Below are 14,188 nucleotides of genomic sequence, written 5' to 3' on the forward strand. Positions count from 1 at the left end.
ATTTTAAACTATACTTTAAGGGAAGTAATACTGAATAAACTAGTGCCATGAAAAGATCTGATGTAACTGGTGAGTTTTTATACATTTCCTATCCGGAATATGATCCACTCAGACAGCTAGGGGCATAAAAGGATCTCATATCTGGAACAAGTAGACTGCACTCCAAACAATGGCCAACATAGCCACTTATGGGGAACTTTGAAAGCCATCCTGTTTAGAGGTCGACCATTTCACATCGGTAATGATGTGCCATCGGTTGATGGCAAACGCACAAAAGTGCTGTTTGAATGAATGTTTGAGCCTGCTGCCGCCTACTTAATTATAACAAATATGAGCCTCAGGTCATTAATATGGTCAAATCCAGAAACGCTTCTTTCAGTGGAATATGGAACTGTTCCGTATATCTAAATGTTACACTGCACAACCTTCAATGTTGGCAAATTAGTTCGCCAGGCAGGCCAAACTTTTGCATATACCCTGACTGCGTGCAATGAATACAAGAGAAATTAAAAATTTCCCTCTTAATATTACCTGCTAACATGAATTTCTTAACTAATGTGCATTGGTGCAACAGTGCTTTTTTCACAAACGCGCTTGTTAAATCGCTGATTGACCGGTGTCCAAAAATGCCAATTTATGAAAACAGCCATTCATTAATCGGGCGACCTCTAATCCTGTTACTATTGGTGTGTAGTTTGTCCCTCCATTTCACATTCAAGGCATGAAGTTCACACTGAAACCATGTTCAACTCAATATCCATCCATTCTAGACTGGTTTGTCAATTCAACGGTCAGTTCTCTGTAGTTATTGTCAGTGAAGGGCATCTGAAGAAAAAAAGCTTTACAAAAATTAAACCAACCACAGATCAGCTTGAGTTTATTTGAATTATCTTGAAAGCAATACATTTATATTCAAATCAAACAGGGCAGGTACATGGTGAAATTGGCTCAACAAATGCTAATTAAACAATGGTCACACTGAGTCAAAAGGGTTTTGGCGTGATTACCAAACTTAAACTGAGCACGATGTGGTAAACAGCATCTAAAGGCTATAATAGTGGCAGCTGCATATGTATAATATAAAATCAGAGGTCACCCTAGTCTAGGACCAGCAACTGAACAATCTGCTTTCTTCTACTAAAGGCACAACCCATTACTGCCACCTTGCATCTTCAACGGGTCACAATCTTCATTCGTTCTTCAGCACCGCTCCGATCTATCAATGAATCAGGAAATGGGTGATAATGCAAAAAAAAAAAACTGGCAACCTTTTAAAGTGAACAAGTCCTAAAACCTCAGGATAGTTGAATCAACTAAGTATTTGCTTAATGGCAATTACCAGGCAGTAATAAAATTGGTTTTGGCAAAACAAGATAAACTACTGAGGGAGTTTAAAACAAGCACTCAGCCACCTGTTCAAGCACTAGAAGATTAGTCTGCGGGTCTAAAAAGGGTCCGAATGCGGCCAAATATCGGCGCCATGATCACACCAAGTACCCACTGTTCTGGGTTCTTGGCGTAGACATAGCCCTGTCACTCTCCGCCCCTCATGACACAGGCTCAACACATAGTCGGACTGCAACACCTCAAGGGGCAGATTGATGAGACCAATATACATTTAGCAATTGTGTAACCGAATGAGGCGGACTTACAATGACTTGTGACTCCATGTCAACCCCACTACGACCAGTCTGCACTGCTGCACCTCCAGACTATATCTGAAAATAAAAGATGGTAACGGTTAAGTTCGAAGAGCCACAGATCAAGGCAACAGCATACATAAAGTAGTGGGTCCAAATACATTGATGCTAGTTCTAGAGTATTGCACCTCTAACCAACGTGCATGATTAATAGGTCAGGACACACTGCCCTCCTGGCGAGGGTCTGGTACCTGGGAATGTTCCGTACCCACGTCCCACTAAAGAGGGCAGTCGAGTCATTGTGGGTCAGTTTGTCATGCTATGACCAGGCAGACAGTGGCATTGGAGCCACAAGTACATCTCAAGGGGTAGGAAACACCATTAATACATGTTCTGAAAAACAAACCTATTAAACATTGGGGCCTACATGGATTTTCCATTGAAAGAGCTTTAGTCCATGAGTAGGTTTAATCTATACTGAATATAAACTAATTTCAAAATGTCCAAGTCACAAGGAAATCAGTCAATGGTACTACATTTATTAGACCCTAATCTTTAGATTCCACATAACGGAATACAGATTTGTCACAGATAAATGCTCGTGCGACAACCATTTACCTCATGCATCACAACATCTTTGCAGAGTTGATCAAATGATTGAGTGTGACCTGTTCCACTTAAATGGCCGTGTGAAGTTGCTGGATATTGCAGGAACTGGAACACGCCGGCATACACATCGATACAATGCATCATAAACATGCTCCGGTGAGTATGTAAGCCATGGAAGAACCGGGACATTTCAGCTCAAAGGAATTGTGTACAGATCATTGCAACAGAGCCATGAATTAGCGCTGAAACATGAGGTGGGGCAAATGGCGGCACAACAATGGGCCTCAGGATCTCAACACGGAACCTCTACATTCAAATTGCCGTCTAACTTGCAATTGTGTTCATATGTTATGCCTGCCCATATCGTAACACCACAGGGCACTCTTCACAACTTTGACATCAGCAAAAATTCTCTAAAACATTGGGAGGCTGCTTATTGTAGAGAAATGAACATCCAAATCTGGCAACAGCTCTGGTGGACATTCCTTCAGTCGGCACTCTAATTGCACTCCCTCAACTTGAGAGATCTGTGGCATTGTGTTGCCAAAACGGCATATTTTATTGTCCACAGCACAAGGTGTACGATCATGCTGTTTAATAAAGAAGCTTGTCACATATCAGATGGATGGATCATCTTGGCAAATGAGAAATGCAAACTTGTTTTTACCTGTTAATGAGCAAAACACTGAGAAATAAGGTTCTTGTGCGCATGGAAAATTAATGCAATCTTTTATTTCCGCCCATGAAACCAACCCTTTAAATTTGTTCAGTGTAGCATTAACAAGCCGTGTGAGAATTTGTAACCATGTCTGTGCAGGTCTCAGATTATGTGGTAGAGGTTATCCATCACAAGTTCAGCGTGGTGCATGATTTCTCATCACAGACCTATTACACATTTATTTTAAGACTTAGTTAAATTGCCATGGTTGTTGCTTACCGTTCTGTGCACTGCACAGCATTCTTTCAGGGAGGAAAGGCGGCAATCATTCTGCTACTTCCAGGTTACATCCGCTAGGACACCAATCAGCGGTATCCAATTTCTCATTGGCAGCTTCACATTCCAAGGACCAGAGAAAACAGGACGTTACATGTATGATATGAACCCCAGTCATTTACCCGTATTACATTTCATATTGTTGCAGATGTTGCCGCTATGATCACTCCAAGTACCCACTGTTCTGGGGTTTTGGCGTAGACATAGCCCAGTCACTCTCCGCCCCTCATGACACAGGCTCAACACGTACAGTCGGACTGCAACACCTCAAGGGGCAGATTGCTAGGAGTACAAGACATTTAGCCAGTGCGTAACCAAATGAGACAAGGACTTACCTTGGCGCCACGTCATGACCCACTATAACCATTAAGTCAGCACTGCTGCACATCCAGACCATCCTTTATCTGAAAATAACAAGATGGTAACAGTTAATGAAACAAAACCAACAAATAGTCAAAGTGTAGATCTAATAAGTAGTTAGTCCAAGTAGATAGCTGATAGTTCAACAGCACTCAAAGTATGGAACTCAAAGCCACTTACACTGAGTTTGTGTACTCGAAAATCAGGGACTGATTTAAAACTGGGACCCCAGGTGGGTGCAATTATCAGGTAGAACAGAACACCAGGAGGCTCCAGACCTCGAAGGGTAGCATTTGTTTTTGCACCAACAACTGATTCAAATGATCAAAGCTTGGGGTCACGAGGACAGTTTGGGAAACCCTGTCGTAGGGCAAGGGTTGAGTACCCTTGTTCTAAAGCATCAGTTATACCAAGATCAAATGTGCTTGATTAATAGGTCATCGACATAGATCCGGTCCTCCCAGTGATGGGATTATAGCTGGGCCTATGAGGCCCGGATCCATGCCCACTAAACAGGGCAGTCGTGCCATCATTGGTTAGTTTCAGTCTGCCCACTCATTGTAACAGTGGCCTATCGCAAAGGGCAAGGACCCCTAAGAGGTACCATTAGTAACCGGTCTTCTGAAAAACAAGCCCATTAAAACTGTTATTAGGGGCCTATATGGATTCTCCATTGAAATAGCTTTAGCCCATAAGTCGACTTATTCCATGTCTGGGAAACCAGAACCCAGCCTTATGAACCAGCATGCATTTGTAACCATGTCTGTGCAGGTCTCAGATAATGTGGTAGAGGTTATCCATCACAAGTTCAGCGTGGTGCATGATTTCTCATCACAGACCTATTACATATTTTATGTTAAGACTTAAAACGTTAAATTGCCATGGTTGTTGCTTACCGTTCTGTGCACACTGCACAGCATTCTTTCAGGGAGGAAAGGCGGCATTCATTCTGCTACTTCCAGGTTACATCCGCTAGGACAGGACACCAATCAGCGGTATCCAATTTCTCATTGGCAGCTTCACATTCCAAGGACCAGAGAAAACAGGACGTTACATGTATGATATGAACCCGTCATTTACCCGTATTACATTTCATACACTGTTGCAGATGTTGCCGCTATGATCACTCCAAGTACCCACTGTTCTGGGTTTTTGGCGTAGACATAGCCCAGTCACTCTCCGCCCCTCATGACACAGGCTCAACACGTAGTCGGACTGCAACACCTCAAGGGGCAGATTGCTAGGAGAACAAGACATTTGGCCAGTGCGTAACCGAATGGGGCAAGGACTTACCATGGCGCCACGTCATAACCCACTATAACCAGTAAGTCAGCATTGCTGCACCACCAGACCATCCTATATCTGAAAATAACAAGATGGTAACAGTTAAGGAAACTGATCAAGGCAAAAAAGCCAACAAATAGTCAGTGTAGATATAATAAGCAGATAGCTGCTAGTTCTACAGTCCTCAGTCTGGACCTCAAAGCCGATTCCACCGAGTTTCCTCTAAATCACTGGGACCGCAGGTGGGTGCAATTATCAGGTACAACACATCAGCAGGCTACAGACCGCGAAGAGTAGCGTTTTGGTTTTTGCACCAACACAACTGATTCAAATAAGACAAGCTTGATGATTAGCTGATTATTTAAATCAGCCGTGTAGTGCTTAGACATGCCCCCCTTGGGGTCAAGAGGACATTTTAGGAAAGCCTGTCCTATAGGAAGTGTTCAATACACCTGTTCTAAAGCATCAGTCATACCAATATCAAATGTGCTTGATTAATAGGTCAGACATATATCCTGTCCTCCCAGTGAGGGGGATGATACCTGGGCCAATTAGGCCCGGTTCCATGCCCACTGAACAGGGCAGCCTTGCCACCTTTTGTTAGTTTCAGTCTGCCCGCTCATTGTAACAGTGGCATTTTAGGCAGAGTTACATCACAAAGGGCAAGAACCCCCAAGAGGTACCATTAGTAACTGGTCTTCTGAGAAACAAGCCCATTAAACTGTTAGTAGGGGCCTACATGGATTCTCCATTGAAATAGCTTTAGCCCAGAAGTAGACTTATTCCATGTCTGGGAAACCAGAACCCAGCCTTATGACCCAGCATGCATTTGTAACCATGTCTGTGCAGGTCTCAGATAATGTGGTAGAGGTTATCCATCACAAGCTCAGCGTGGTGCATGATTTCTCATCACAGACCAATTACACTTTACTTCTCAGACTGGACAGAGTTCCAAATGCCACCTGGTGTAGCTTACCATTATATTCTTTCAGGGAGAAAAGGCAGGCCTTTACTGCTACTTTCATGTGCCATCTGCTCGGACAGTGTGACACCAATAGGTCATGGTGGTATCTAATGTTCCCCATTGTACTCTTCACCTCGGAGACAACTATAAAAGAGAAAACAGGACATTAATTATTCTTTACCCTTAAAAGAGCAACTCCGCCAAAAACATATTCACAATCTCCAGCACTTAGTCTACATTCGTGAAAACGGCAGTTACGTTTTAGCCGATGACAGAAGTAAAAATTATAAAGACTAATTTTCAAACACTGATATTCGCGGGTCATGGGGAGCAAGAAAATAGACTCCCTCTGGTTAAAAGTTACTATATAGGTTTTTAAAAACAGTTTCTTAATTCTAAGCCTACCATGATGTCAGAAGCATTTAGGACCTTCATCTTTTTAACCACAGAAACGTAACGTTTTCGCATATGTAGACACTGGTTTGGTGCGGGAGATAATGAATGAGGTTAAAAAGTGGAGGAGTTGCCCTTTAATGGTTTACATGTACACCTACATAAAATGTAGAGCCACAAATCTGAGCGCCCAGGTGGCCGCCGCAATCGAAAAAACGGAAACGCCACAAACCGAGCCTGCAACGCCTCTAATAAGATAACATTTTAAATAAAGCATAAAAAGTATGCATATCCCGCTAGAAATTAAACGTATACGAAGTGAGTGACTGGCAGTCAGTGAGCTACTTTTGTTAGCCGCAATTGCCAACAGACAATGTCAGACTAAGTTGTATGTGTTAATTGAATCAGCAACATGTTACTCCGAATATTTCTCAGACGCTCAAGAAACATCGTTGCCAACCGTATCAGAAACGGTCTGTACAGTAGTACGGAACCACGTGCGTATGGCTACAACTCAATTTTTAGAGTGGATTTTTTTTATATATATATACATACACACGCTGCTGCACCAGAGACAACAAGTACTCAAGTTTGACATGTACTACAGTAGGTAGGCCTGAAACTAAAACACGTAAACCAACATATGCTACTCACCATGCTCAGACCTCTGAGTGAGAACTGAAGACAAAAGGACGAGAACCGGGGGAGGTGTCTATTTATAAGGATCCCCTACGGAATCTTTGAAGGACAATTTAAGGCATGCAAATATGCGTTCGAGTGGTTTCATTCAATCGCATACAGGTCCACTAGCTTGGTTTCCATCCAATTGGCGGTAGATTTAAGTGAATACTCCAGAATCAGCAAAAAGTAAATATGCGCCTTTTCCACACCAGTGGGGTTTCAACCAAATGTACTTTTTGCGGATCAAAATCAGTGCGTGGTTAAGTAGTGCACACAAAATGTACGTTTTCGCTTAAGTTTTCATGTACTCAATAAAAGCTTATAGTTCAATATGTTTCCATCGCATTTTCAACTCTATAGTTTTGTCACTAAAACTATTGCATTAATTAAATAGCAAATATGCCTACTCTAGCCCAAGGTTTCCCATAGTCGGTCCTGGGCCCGCAGGTGCATGTTTAGTTTTTTTTGCCCTAGCACTACATAGCTGATTCAATTTACCAACTCATCAATCTTTGATTGTTTAAATCCGCTTTGCAGTGCTTGGGCAAAAACCAAAACGTGCACACAGGGGAGGGGGGCCCCAGGACCGACTTTGGGAAACCCAGCTCTAACCAACAGCTCACAGTGCTGGCCAACGCGGGCCCAATGTCATTTTTTTTTAGGAACTGTCTGGGTCTCAACCTACTGTTAACTCTTAACATAATAGAATATACAAGGTGCAATTTTGAAATTTGGTTGTGCATCAGCAGTCACTCAATTAGCTCATGTCAGCTAAATGTATTTAGATTGGTAAATGAGTCTAGAGGCCAGCTATCTAAACGTGTAGTAAGCATCTACTATAAGTAGAGACTATAAGCTGCAAACATCTTTAATTGTAGAATTGTAGGAAATTACAGGTAAAACTGCAAATATTTCTCTCCGCTTCATGGCAAAATGAGTAGAATTGCAGCAAACTTGCTTTAAAACGGCAACATTTTCTCTATGTCCCATGGCAAAATTTTAGGAATTGTTTTCTCTTCGCTGGCACGAAAAATGTTTTGCTTGCAGAGGGGAGGGCAGGGGTGGGGTACGCAGAGCCACTGCAGCCCCAATGATGAGTTCAGTTTTTTTGTGGCCCCCACCCACACTAAAGTTTCCCATTCCTGATCATCATGAGAATATTATGGATAAGAGTGAGAATATTTTTGTTTGTCAAACGGCAGTCAAGCATCAAGTCACCAGAATAAGACCCACAATATTTATTGGAAAGGAGCATCAAGATCACAGTGCACCTTCACCGTCCTGTGAAGTTTAACATAATTTACAACATTTCATCTGTAGCCGAATAAACTGCATGATGGTCTCCCGAGTCGTAGTGGGAGAAACACAAACCATATTATTTCGACTCCAAATTTACTACGATAGGATGGTTATATCAATATGTGTGCATAAAGTCATTTCCACTGCCATTTCACACATAATTAACTTTACAGACACAAAAATATCCCACCATGTGGAACGAACAAATTATCTGTCCGCATTTATAAATTCAACCTAAATTTCCTGTTTCCATAACAGCTGTCCTGATTTTTTTTAAATTTTTAAATACGATATGACTTTACTCACATAAAAACTGTGGATGGAAACATCATTTAAATTGATCAAAAATAGAAGCTATCTGATATGTTGATTGCTATACAGTTGGTACAATAACCCTTCCACTGGAGTCACCATGATCACTCTCCTTGGTGTAAGTTTCATTTCATATGTAATAATAAATATGCCATAGCTATACATTTTATTGGCACAATGATAACAATTAGATGAATTTAGTCATTGGCAAAGTTATAGTTTTCTTGCACTAGTTGGACATGGCTTGTACACTAAGATTTTAGCCCAGTATTAAAATCCACTAAAAAGTATGCGTGTAGAAAAATGCACACAAAAGAGAACAAACAAATTTAGTGAAAATAAAGTTTACTTGATAAATAGAACGAGTGTAGTGCATTCATGTCCTTTGATACAGAAATGCTATTTTTTCATTGAATTTGAACAAACAATGAGAAACAAGCTGAGATTTAGCAATAATCTGGAAACATGCTGATCAAATCTGGATCAGTTGATGGAACAAACATTGGAATTACACATTTTGTACACCTCAGTTTCTCCAGATACATCTAGAAAAAGAGCAACAATTCTGTACAAATTCACCAAATCTGTTGCTGAAACATGATGCTTCATAGAGTAATCAGAGTATTTTAGCAGTGATGTCCTTGTCCATGTTCAAATACTGAAAATTAATCCTCTATCCTCTCTTCTTTGTCATAAATCCATAATCTGATATCCATATGTTGGGGGCAAACTAAGAAGTGGAACACTTGCCTCCAGGTACTACTCTCTTAGCCAAAAGGTAAAGATTTCACCTATCCTGTTACTTTAGATCAGGTATTACTTCAAGGAAGGGAGTAAGAAGAATGCATTTTCAAAGAACTCAAACAGGGGCCCTTCATTCCCCCTCACTAGGAGCCTGGTGTGAGGCCCACTGCTGATAGACCCCGCAGCAGCTCCATCTGTCTCCTTTTGTCCTTGGCTCGGTTGATGGTCATCTTGAACAGGCGGCAGTACAACTCCATAGCGGCTGGTGTGTCGTCATTCCCAGGCACCGGGTAAGTCACCAGGCTGGGGTTGCAGTTAGAGTCCACCAGCCCCACTGTGGGTATATTCATCTTGGCCGCGTCGCGGACCCCCACATGCTGCTGGAAGACGTTGTTGAGCGTTGAGAGGAAGACGATGAGGTCAGGCAGCCGAACCCCCGGGCCGTACTGGATGGGTGCGTTGGTGAGCAGGCCGCCCTGCCAGTAGCGTGTGTGGGCATATTCTCCACAGTCTTGCGCCGTGATCTCCACCAGGTGACCAAACTGGCGGCGGCGTGAGACGAAGAGGATGACGCCGCCACGGTAGGCGATGTGGGCGGTAAAGTTTAGGGCGCTCTGGAGGTGCTCCACTGTCTGGTCTAGGTCGATGATGTCTTGGTCCAGACGACTGCCGAACAGGTAGGGCTCCATCAGCCTACAAGAGAGGGAGGGAGAAAGAGCGGGAGCAAAGGAGAGAGAGAAACCAGAGATTGTTTGTGTGAGAACGTCATTCTGTTTATACTTACATGTTGTCTCTAATAGCTGACAAACATTTTGTCCAATGGAGATGCTTTATTCTACCCGTCTGATCCAAGATGGTAGATCAGAGTCATAAGTCTAATGTGAACCACAATGACAAGTTGACAAAAAATCATAGTGCAACTGTTAGATGAAATATGGAAATCATAGTCAACATACCTGTGTCTGCAGCCTTTCTTGTGGCCGAGGTGAACTCTAGCATCGAATAGATCTTTCAAGGAGAACAGTTCTGACAAGCGGAAGAAATCTGGCATTTCAAGGGGAAGGTTCAGGATCTTGTCAGTGACATCTACAACAACAACAAAAAAGAGAAGAGATTATCTCCTTGTGATGGTGAAGTAGAGAATGTTTATGAATGCGGGTAAAACTTAATATCCATACCTATAACTACTGTCAGATAGCTAAATGTACGTGTCACTGACAACTGCCTACCTGTGCTGTCAGTTTGCAAGGGGAGTGTTTTGACGGCCGCAGCAGACGCACAGAGCGGTCCACTACAGGAATATCCGGCTGCAACAAGCCTGTGGTGGAGCCCGCACAAACCTAAGAAACAACACCAGAATAAAGTTAGCTAGCAGTCATAAAATTACGACAGTAGCTAACTACAACATATCAGCGATTACATTGTAACGCTGACCATCCAACTTGATTTGAATGTGTGATGTAGAGGGCTGCATTCCCGATGGACCCAACAGAGATCATTGCGGTGCGCCAGGAGCAGGCAGTCAGACAGATGACTTTGGCATTAAAATATTTGTTGTCCCGCAGATTATTTGAAAATGTTTGTCTTGCTGCTTTGCATGCGTTATTTTAAGCCTACCTATTGTATTAAAAGCACATTTTTTTTGTTGCATTATTCACACTACCTCTCCTCTGTAGTTGGGTATGTAAGTTCAAGTGTGCCTAGGCTTGATGCACCGGTACCTCTTGCCATGCTGCAGTAGAGAAAATAGTCTATGGCTTGGGGTCTTTGACAGTTTTTCAGGCGTACTTTTCACACCGCCTGATGTAGAGGCTAGCCGTACTTGTGCATGTCAAATACTAGTATACTGTAGCCCAGTAATACAGATAGCCTAAAATAATGTGCCACCTGAGAATCTCGGGTAGTTTAACCTATTTCTTAAATTATTTTTGCGCATTTGATACTGCCTATAGGGGGCAAAATTGCTGGGACTGGGTCGGGTTTTGGACAATTCTTCCGGTAGTGGGTGGGAGTCGGACAGAAAGCCAGAGGGTGCGGGCAAGACGAAGAAATCAGGCCCACGCAGACCTCTAGTGTGACGCTACTGCTAGCTAGCCAGTATGCATTGGTTGTGTAATGGAATTATCGGCCTATCAAACGAGCATAGGTTGTACAGTTTTACAAGGTAGCAAAATATATTTAAAATGTATTTTCTTTAGAAGCATAACCAACATACATAAATTGATTGTATAATGTAAATACAATGTACCTTTGGTAAAAACTCCGGGTGCCATGTTTGATTAGGCTCTGTACCCTCCCACTGAAGTTCAAATAAAAATGTGACAGGGTAGTTGTAGTCCATTGGATGTTTCGTGCGCGCTAGATCAAGCGTCAATTATTTCTATTGGACCACAACTCCCACAAACACTCATTAATTTGAATGTTTATTCAAAAACTTTATTGAAATGTAATACAAAATCAATGTACAGGTAACTGCCAAAATAAAGGAAACAAACATAAAGCGTCTTAAGTTGGGCCACCACGAGCAGCCAGAACAGCATCAATGCGCATTGGCGTATATTCTACAAAGTGTTTGAACTCCATTTGTGAGATGTGCAGTAGCGGTGTCTGTATAAAATCACTGGGGAAGTCAAGCTTGTAAAAAAGCCATATTACAAGTTAGTTTGTGATAATTGTGTTGTTTGCTCTATAACCCATTCCTTCATAAGTGATATAGCCTAAAATAAGGAAGAGACAACAAAAAGACAACTGTCACACAGTGGCGGAATAAATTGAAAAACACATACCTTTGTTTAATCACATAACCGGAGAGCAATCTGTCAGGTGAAGTCCACAAAACAAATATTGCATGTAAAAAACAGTTAGACCTACAGCGTGGTCAAACAAGTTAATGTTTTTGACAGTTTCCTAAACAACCATACTGAACAAAAATATAAACGCAACATGTAAAGTCTTGGTTTCATGAGCTGAAATAAAAGATCCCAGAAATGTACCATACACACAAAAAGCTTATTTCTCTCAAATTTTGTGCACAAATTTGTTTACATCCCTGTTAGTGAGCATTTCTCCTTTGCCAAGATAACGTATCCACCTGACAGATAATCCAAGCAGCTGAGAGGTGTGGCATATCAAGAAGCTGAATAAACAGCATGATCATTACACAGGTGCACCTTGTGCTGGGGACAATAAAAGGCCACTTGAAAATGTGCAGTTTTGCCACACAACACAATAGCACAGATGTCTCAAGTTTTTCTATTGGCATGCTGACTGCACGAATGTCTACCAGCGCTGTTGCCAGAGAATTGAATGTTCATTTCTCTACCATAAGCCGCCTCCAACGTGGTTTACAAAACTGTGGTAATACAATATACTTGGTGTTTCCTTTACTTTGGCAGTTAGCTGTACATTCCTCTTTCTTGTCAAATTCTAGCCAGATTTTCCAAACCTGTTGATTTCATAACCTTGTTTTTAACAAAAGTGTCAAGAAATTATATTTCAACATTAATATGAACATGATGTAGAAGAAAATGTATTGACATTTAAAACATTCAACAACTCTCAAAATGTTAATATTGAAGATCAATAGCCTAATCAAAATAGCCTACTATGCAAATACGAAACAAATATAAATAATACAAATATTGTTGAACAAACCAACAAAGAGCTGAAATGCAATTTCAACACAACTAACATACTTCCCAATCAAACAATTCAACCAACAATAACAGTTCAACATTTCAATGTTTGATAAGAATTCTTGAAGATGTGCTTCACTTCCAAGTTGATTCAATTTTCCTGCAAAGCAGAATCATTTATCATTACACATTTTTTCTCTCTGCATTGTTGGGAAAGGCCCATAAGTAATCATTTCACTGTTAGTCCACCTGTTGTTAACGAAGCAGGTGACAAATCAAATTTGATTGGACTCAAGGAACCCCTTAGATTCTAATCATGTAATTTCCTACTCCTTTATTTATCTCCTTATTGTACTATTGTGTTATCAAGTATGGTAAATATGACAAGATGAGACTGACAAAATGTACCTGGATAGTGGTAGAAATTGGAGCACTCTCTTGACAGGTTTTTTAATCTTGGTCTAATGAAAAAAAGCAACCGAAAGATTCCATTGTCAACAAACCAAGCCAACAAACACCAATTCATCACAAACCTATTCCAGACAAATCAGAACACACTCTAAAGTCCCTTGCAACAATGCCCATACAATACCCAACACATAGACACACCTAGCCAACTCAGTGTCTGTTGGTGTTTGTTTGGCATTGTATGGGCAGTGTGCAACAGGCTTAACTGTTCCTGTATGTCACTGTACCTTTGGCTGCTTTACAGCGACTGCTTTATACACCAATCCTCTCCTCTTGCTCCTCTCCTCTGTGTTCAGTGCTATGTAAGGGCTGAGGTCGACACCAGGGTCAATGGCGCTGGATAGAGACCTGGGGCAAGGTAGAGGAAGTAGCATCAGTGCATGTTTAAGACTGGCTACATTGTAGCCGGCAACAGCAGACGGACTGACCTACACATCACCCGACATCTTCAATGACTACTCATTATCATTTGGAGATTAGACAATCTGCTCAAGAATAATCGAACACAGCCTAATTTCCATACTCCTTAAAACAGTGACTGCTTATTATGCACTACACGTTATGAAAAGTATGATCATATCATTCTCAATCTCAACATTAGAGAAATCTAAATAGTCAGGCCGCAGAACAGAGTTACATGCGGTTACCAGAGGGAGATGTTAAGAGATCAAGCAGAGACCTTGGAGTTTCTCATTCATGTCTTCCAATCCGTCTGTCTGATAAAATGTATCTGGGCCCAAGGTACTGCTGTACTAATCACTGCTGAGTAACTTTGATTTGATACAATAATGAAAGGAGAAGTAGG

At 41.6% G+C, this 14,188-nt stretch overlaps 1 protein-coding gene, 1 long non-coding RNA gene and 3 other non-coding genes across 5 annotated transcripts; all 5 read right to left on the reverse strand.

The window, feature by feature from the left end:
* Nucleotides 1–860: 860 nt before the first annotated feature.
* Nucleotides 861–6,934, reverse strand: LOC120021426. Its single transcript, XR_005472509.1, has 8 exons — nucleotides 6,899–6,934; nucleotides 5,864–5,995; nucleotides 4,897–4,965; nucleotides 4,500–4,620; nucleotides 3,579–3,647; nucleotides 3,187–3,300; nucleotides 1,653–1,718; nucleotides 861–1,216 (listed from the first exon to the last, which is right to left on the reverse strand). It is a non-coding gene; the product is annotated as an uncharacterized LOC120021426 (long non-coding RNA).
* LOC120021930 lies at nucleotides 1,469–1,598 on the reverse strand. Its single transcript, XR_005472565.1, has one exon. It is a non-coding gene; the product is annotated as a small nucleolar RNA SNORA17 (small nucleolar RNA).
* Nucleotides 3,391–3,522, reverse strand: LOC120021931. The gene has a single exon (XR_005472566.1). It is a non-coding gene; the product is annotated as a small nucleolar RNA SNORA17 (small nucleolar RNA).
* On the reverse strand, nucleotides 4,711–4,840 carry LOC120021932. Its single transcript, XR_005472567.1, has one exon. It is a non-coding gene; the product is annotated as a small nucleolar RNA SNORA17 (small nucleolar RNA).
* Nucleotides 6,935–8,148: 1,214 nt separating the features above from the next.
* On the reverse strand, nucleotides 8,149–11,585 carry LOC120021323 (28S ribosomal protein S2, mitochondrial-like). The gene is made up of 4 exons (XM_038965030.1): nucleotides 11,529–11,585; nucleotides 10,510–10,620; nucleotides 10,237–10,366; nucleotides 8,149–9,973 (listed from the first exon to the last, which is right to left on the reverse strand). Exons 1-4 carry the CDS (start codon nucleotides 11,551–11,553, stop codon nucleotides 9,424–9,426), a joined length of 816 nt encoding a protein of 271 aa, XP_038820958.1. The 5' UTR covers nucleotides 11,554–11,585; the 3' UTR covers nucleotides 8,149–9,423.
* Nucleotides 11,586–14,188: the final 2,603 nt, after the last annotated feature.

Source organism: Salvelinus namaycush, chromosome 26 (assembly GCF_016432855.1).
Source record: "Salvelinus namaycush isolate Seneca chromosome 26, SaNama_1.0, whole genome shotgun sequence".
Taxonomy (NCBI): domain Eukaryota; kingdom Metazoa; phylum Chordata; class Actinopteri; order Salmoniformes; family Salmonidae; genus Salvelinus; species Salvelinus namaycush.

Excerpts from the sequence above, each read along its gene's own strand:
- LOC120021323 (XM_038965030.1), bottom strand. The coding sequence starts at position 11,553 with ATGGCACCCGGAGTTTTTACCAAAG. Across the intron at positions 10,367-10,509 it reads CTTGCAAACTGACAGCACAG|ATGTCACTGACAAGATCCTG; the intron begins GTAGGCAGTTGT and ends TTGTTGTTGTAG. Across the intron at positions 9,974-10,236 it reads AAGAAAGGCTGCAGACACAG|GCTGATGGAGCCCTACCTGT; the intron begins GTATGTTGACTA and ends CCTCTCTTGTAG.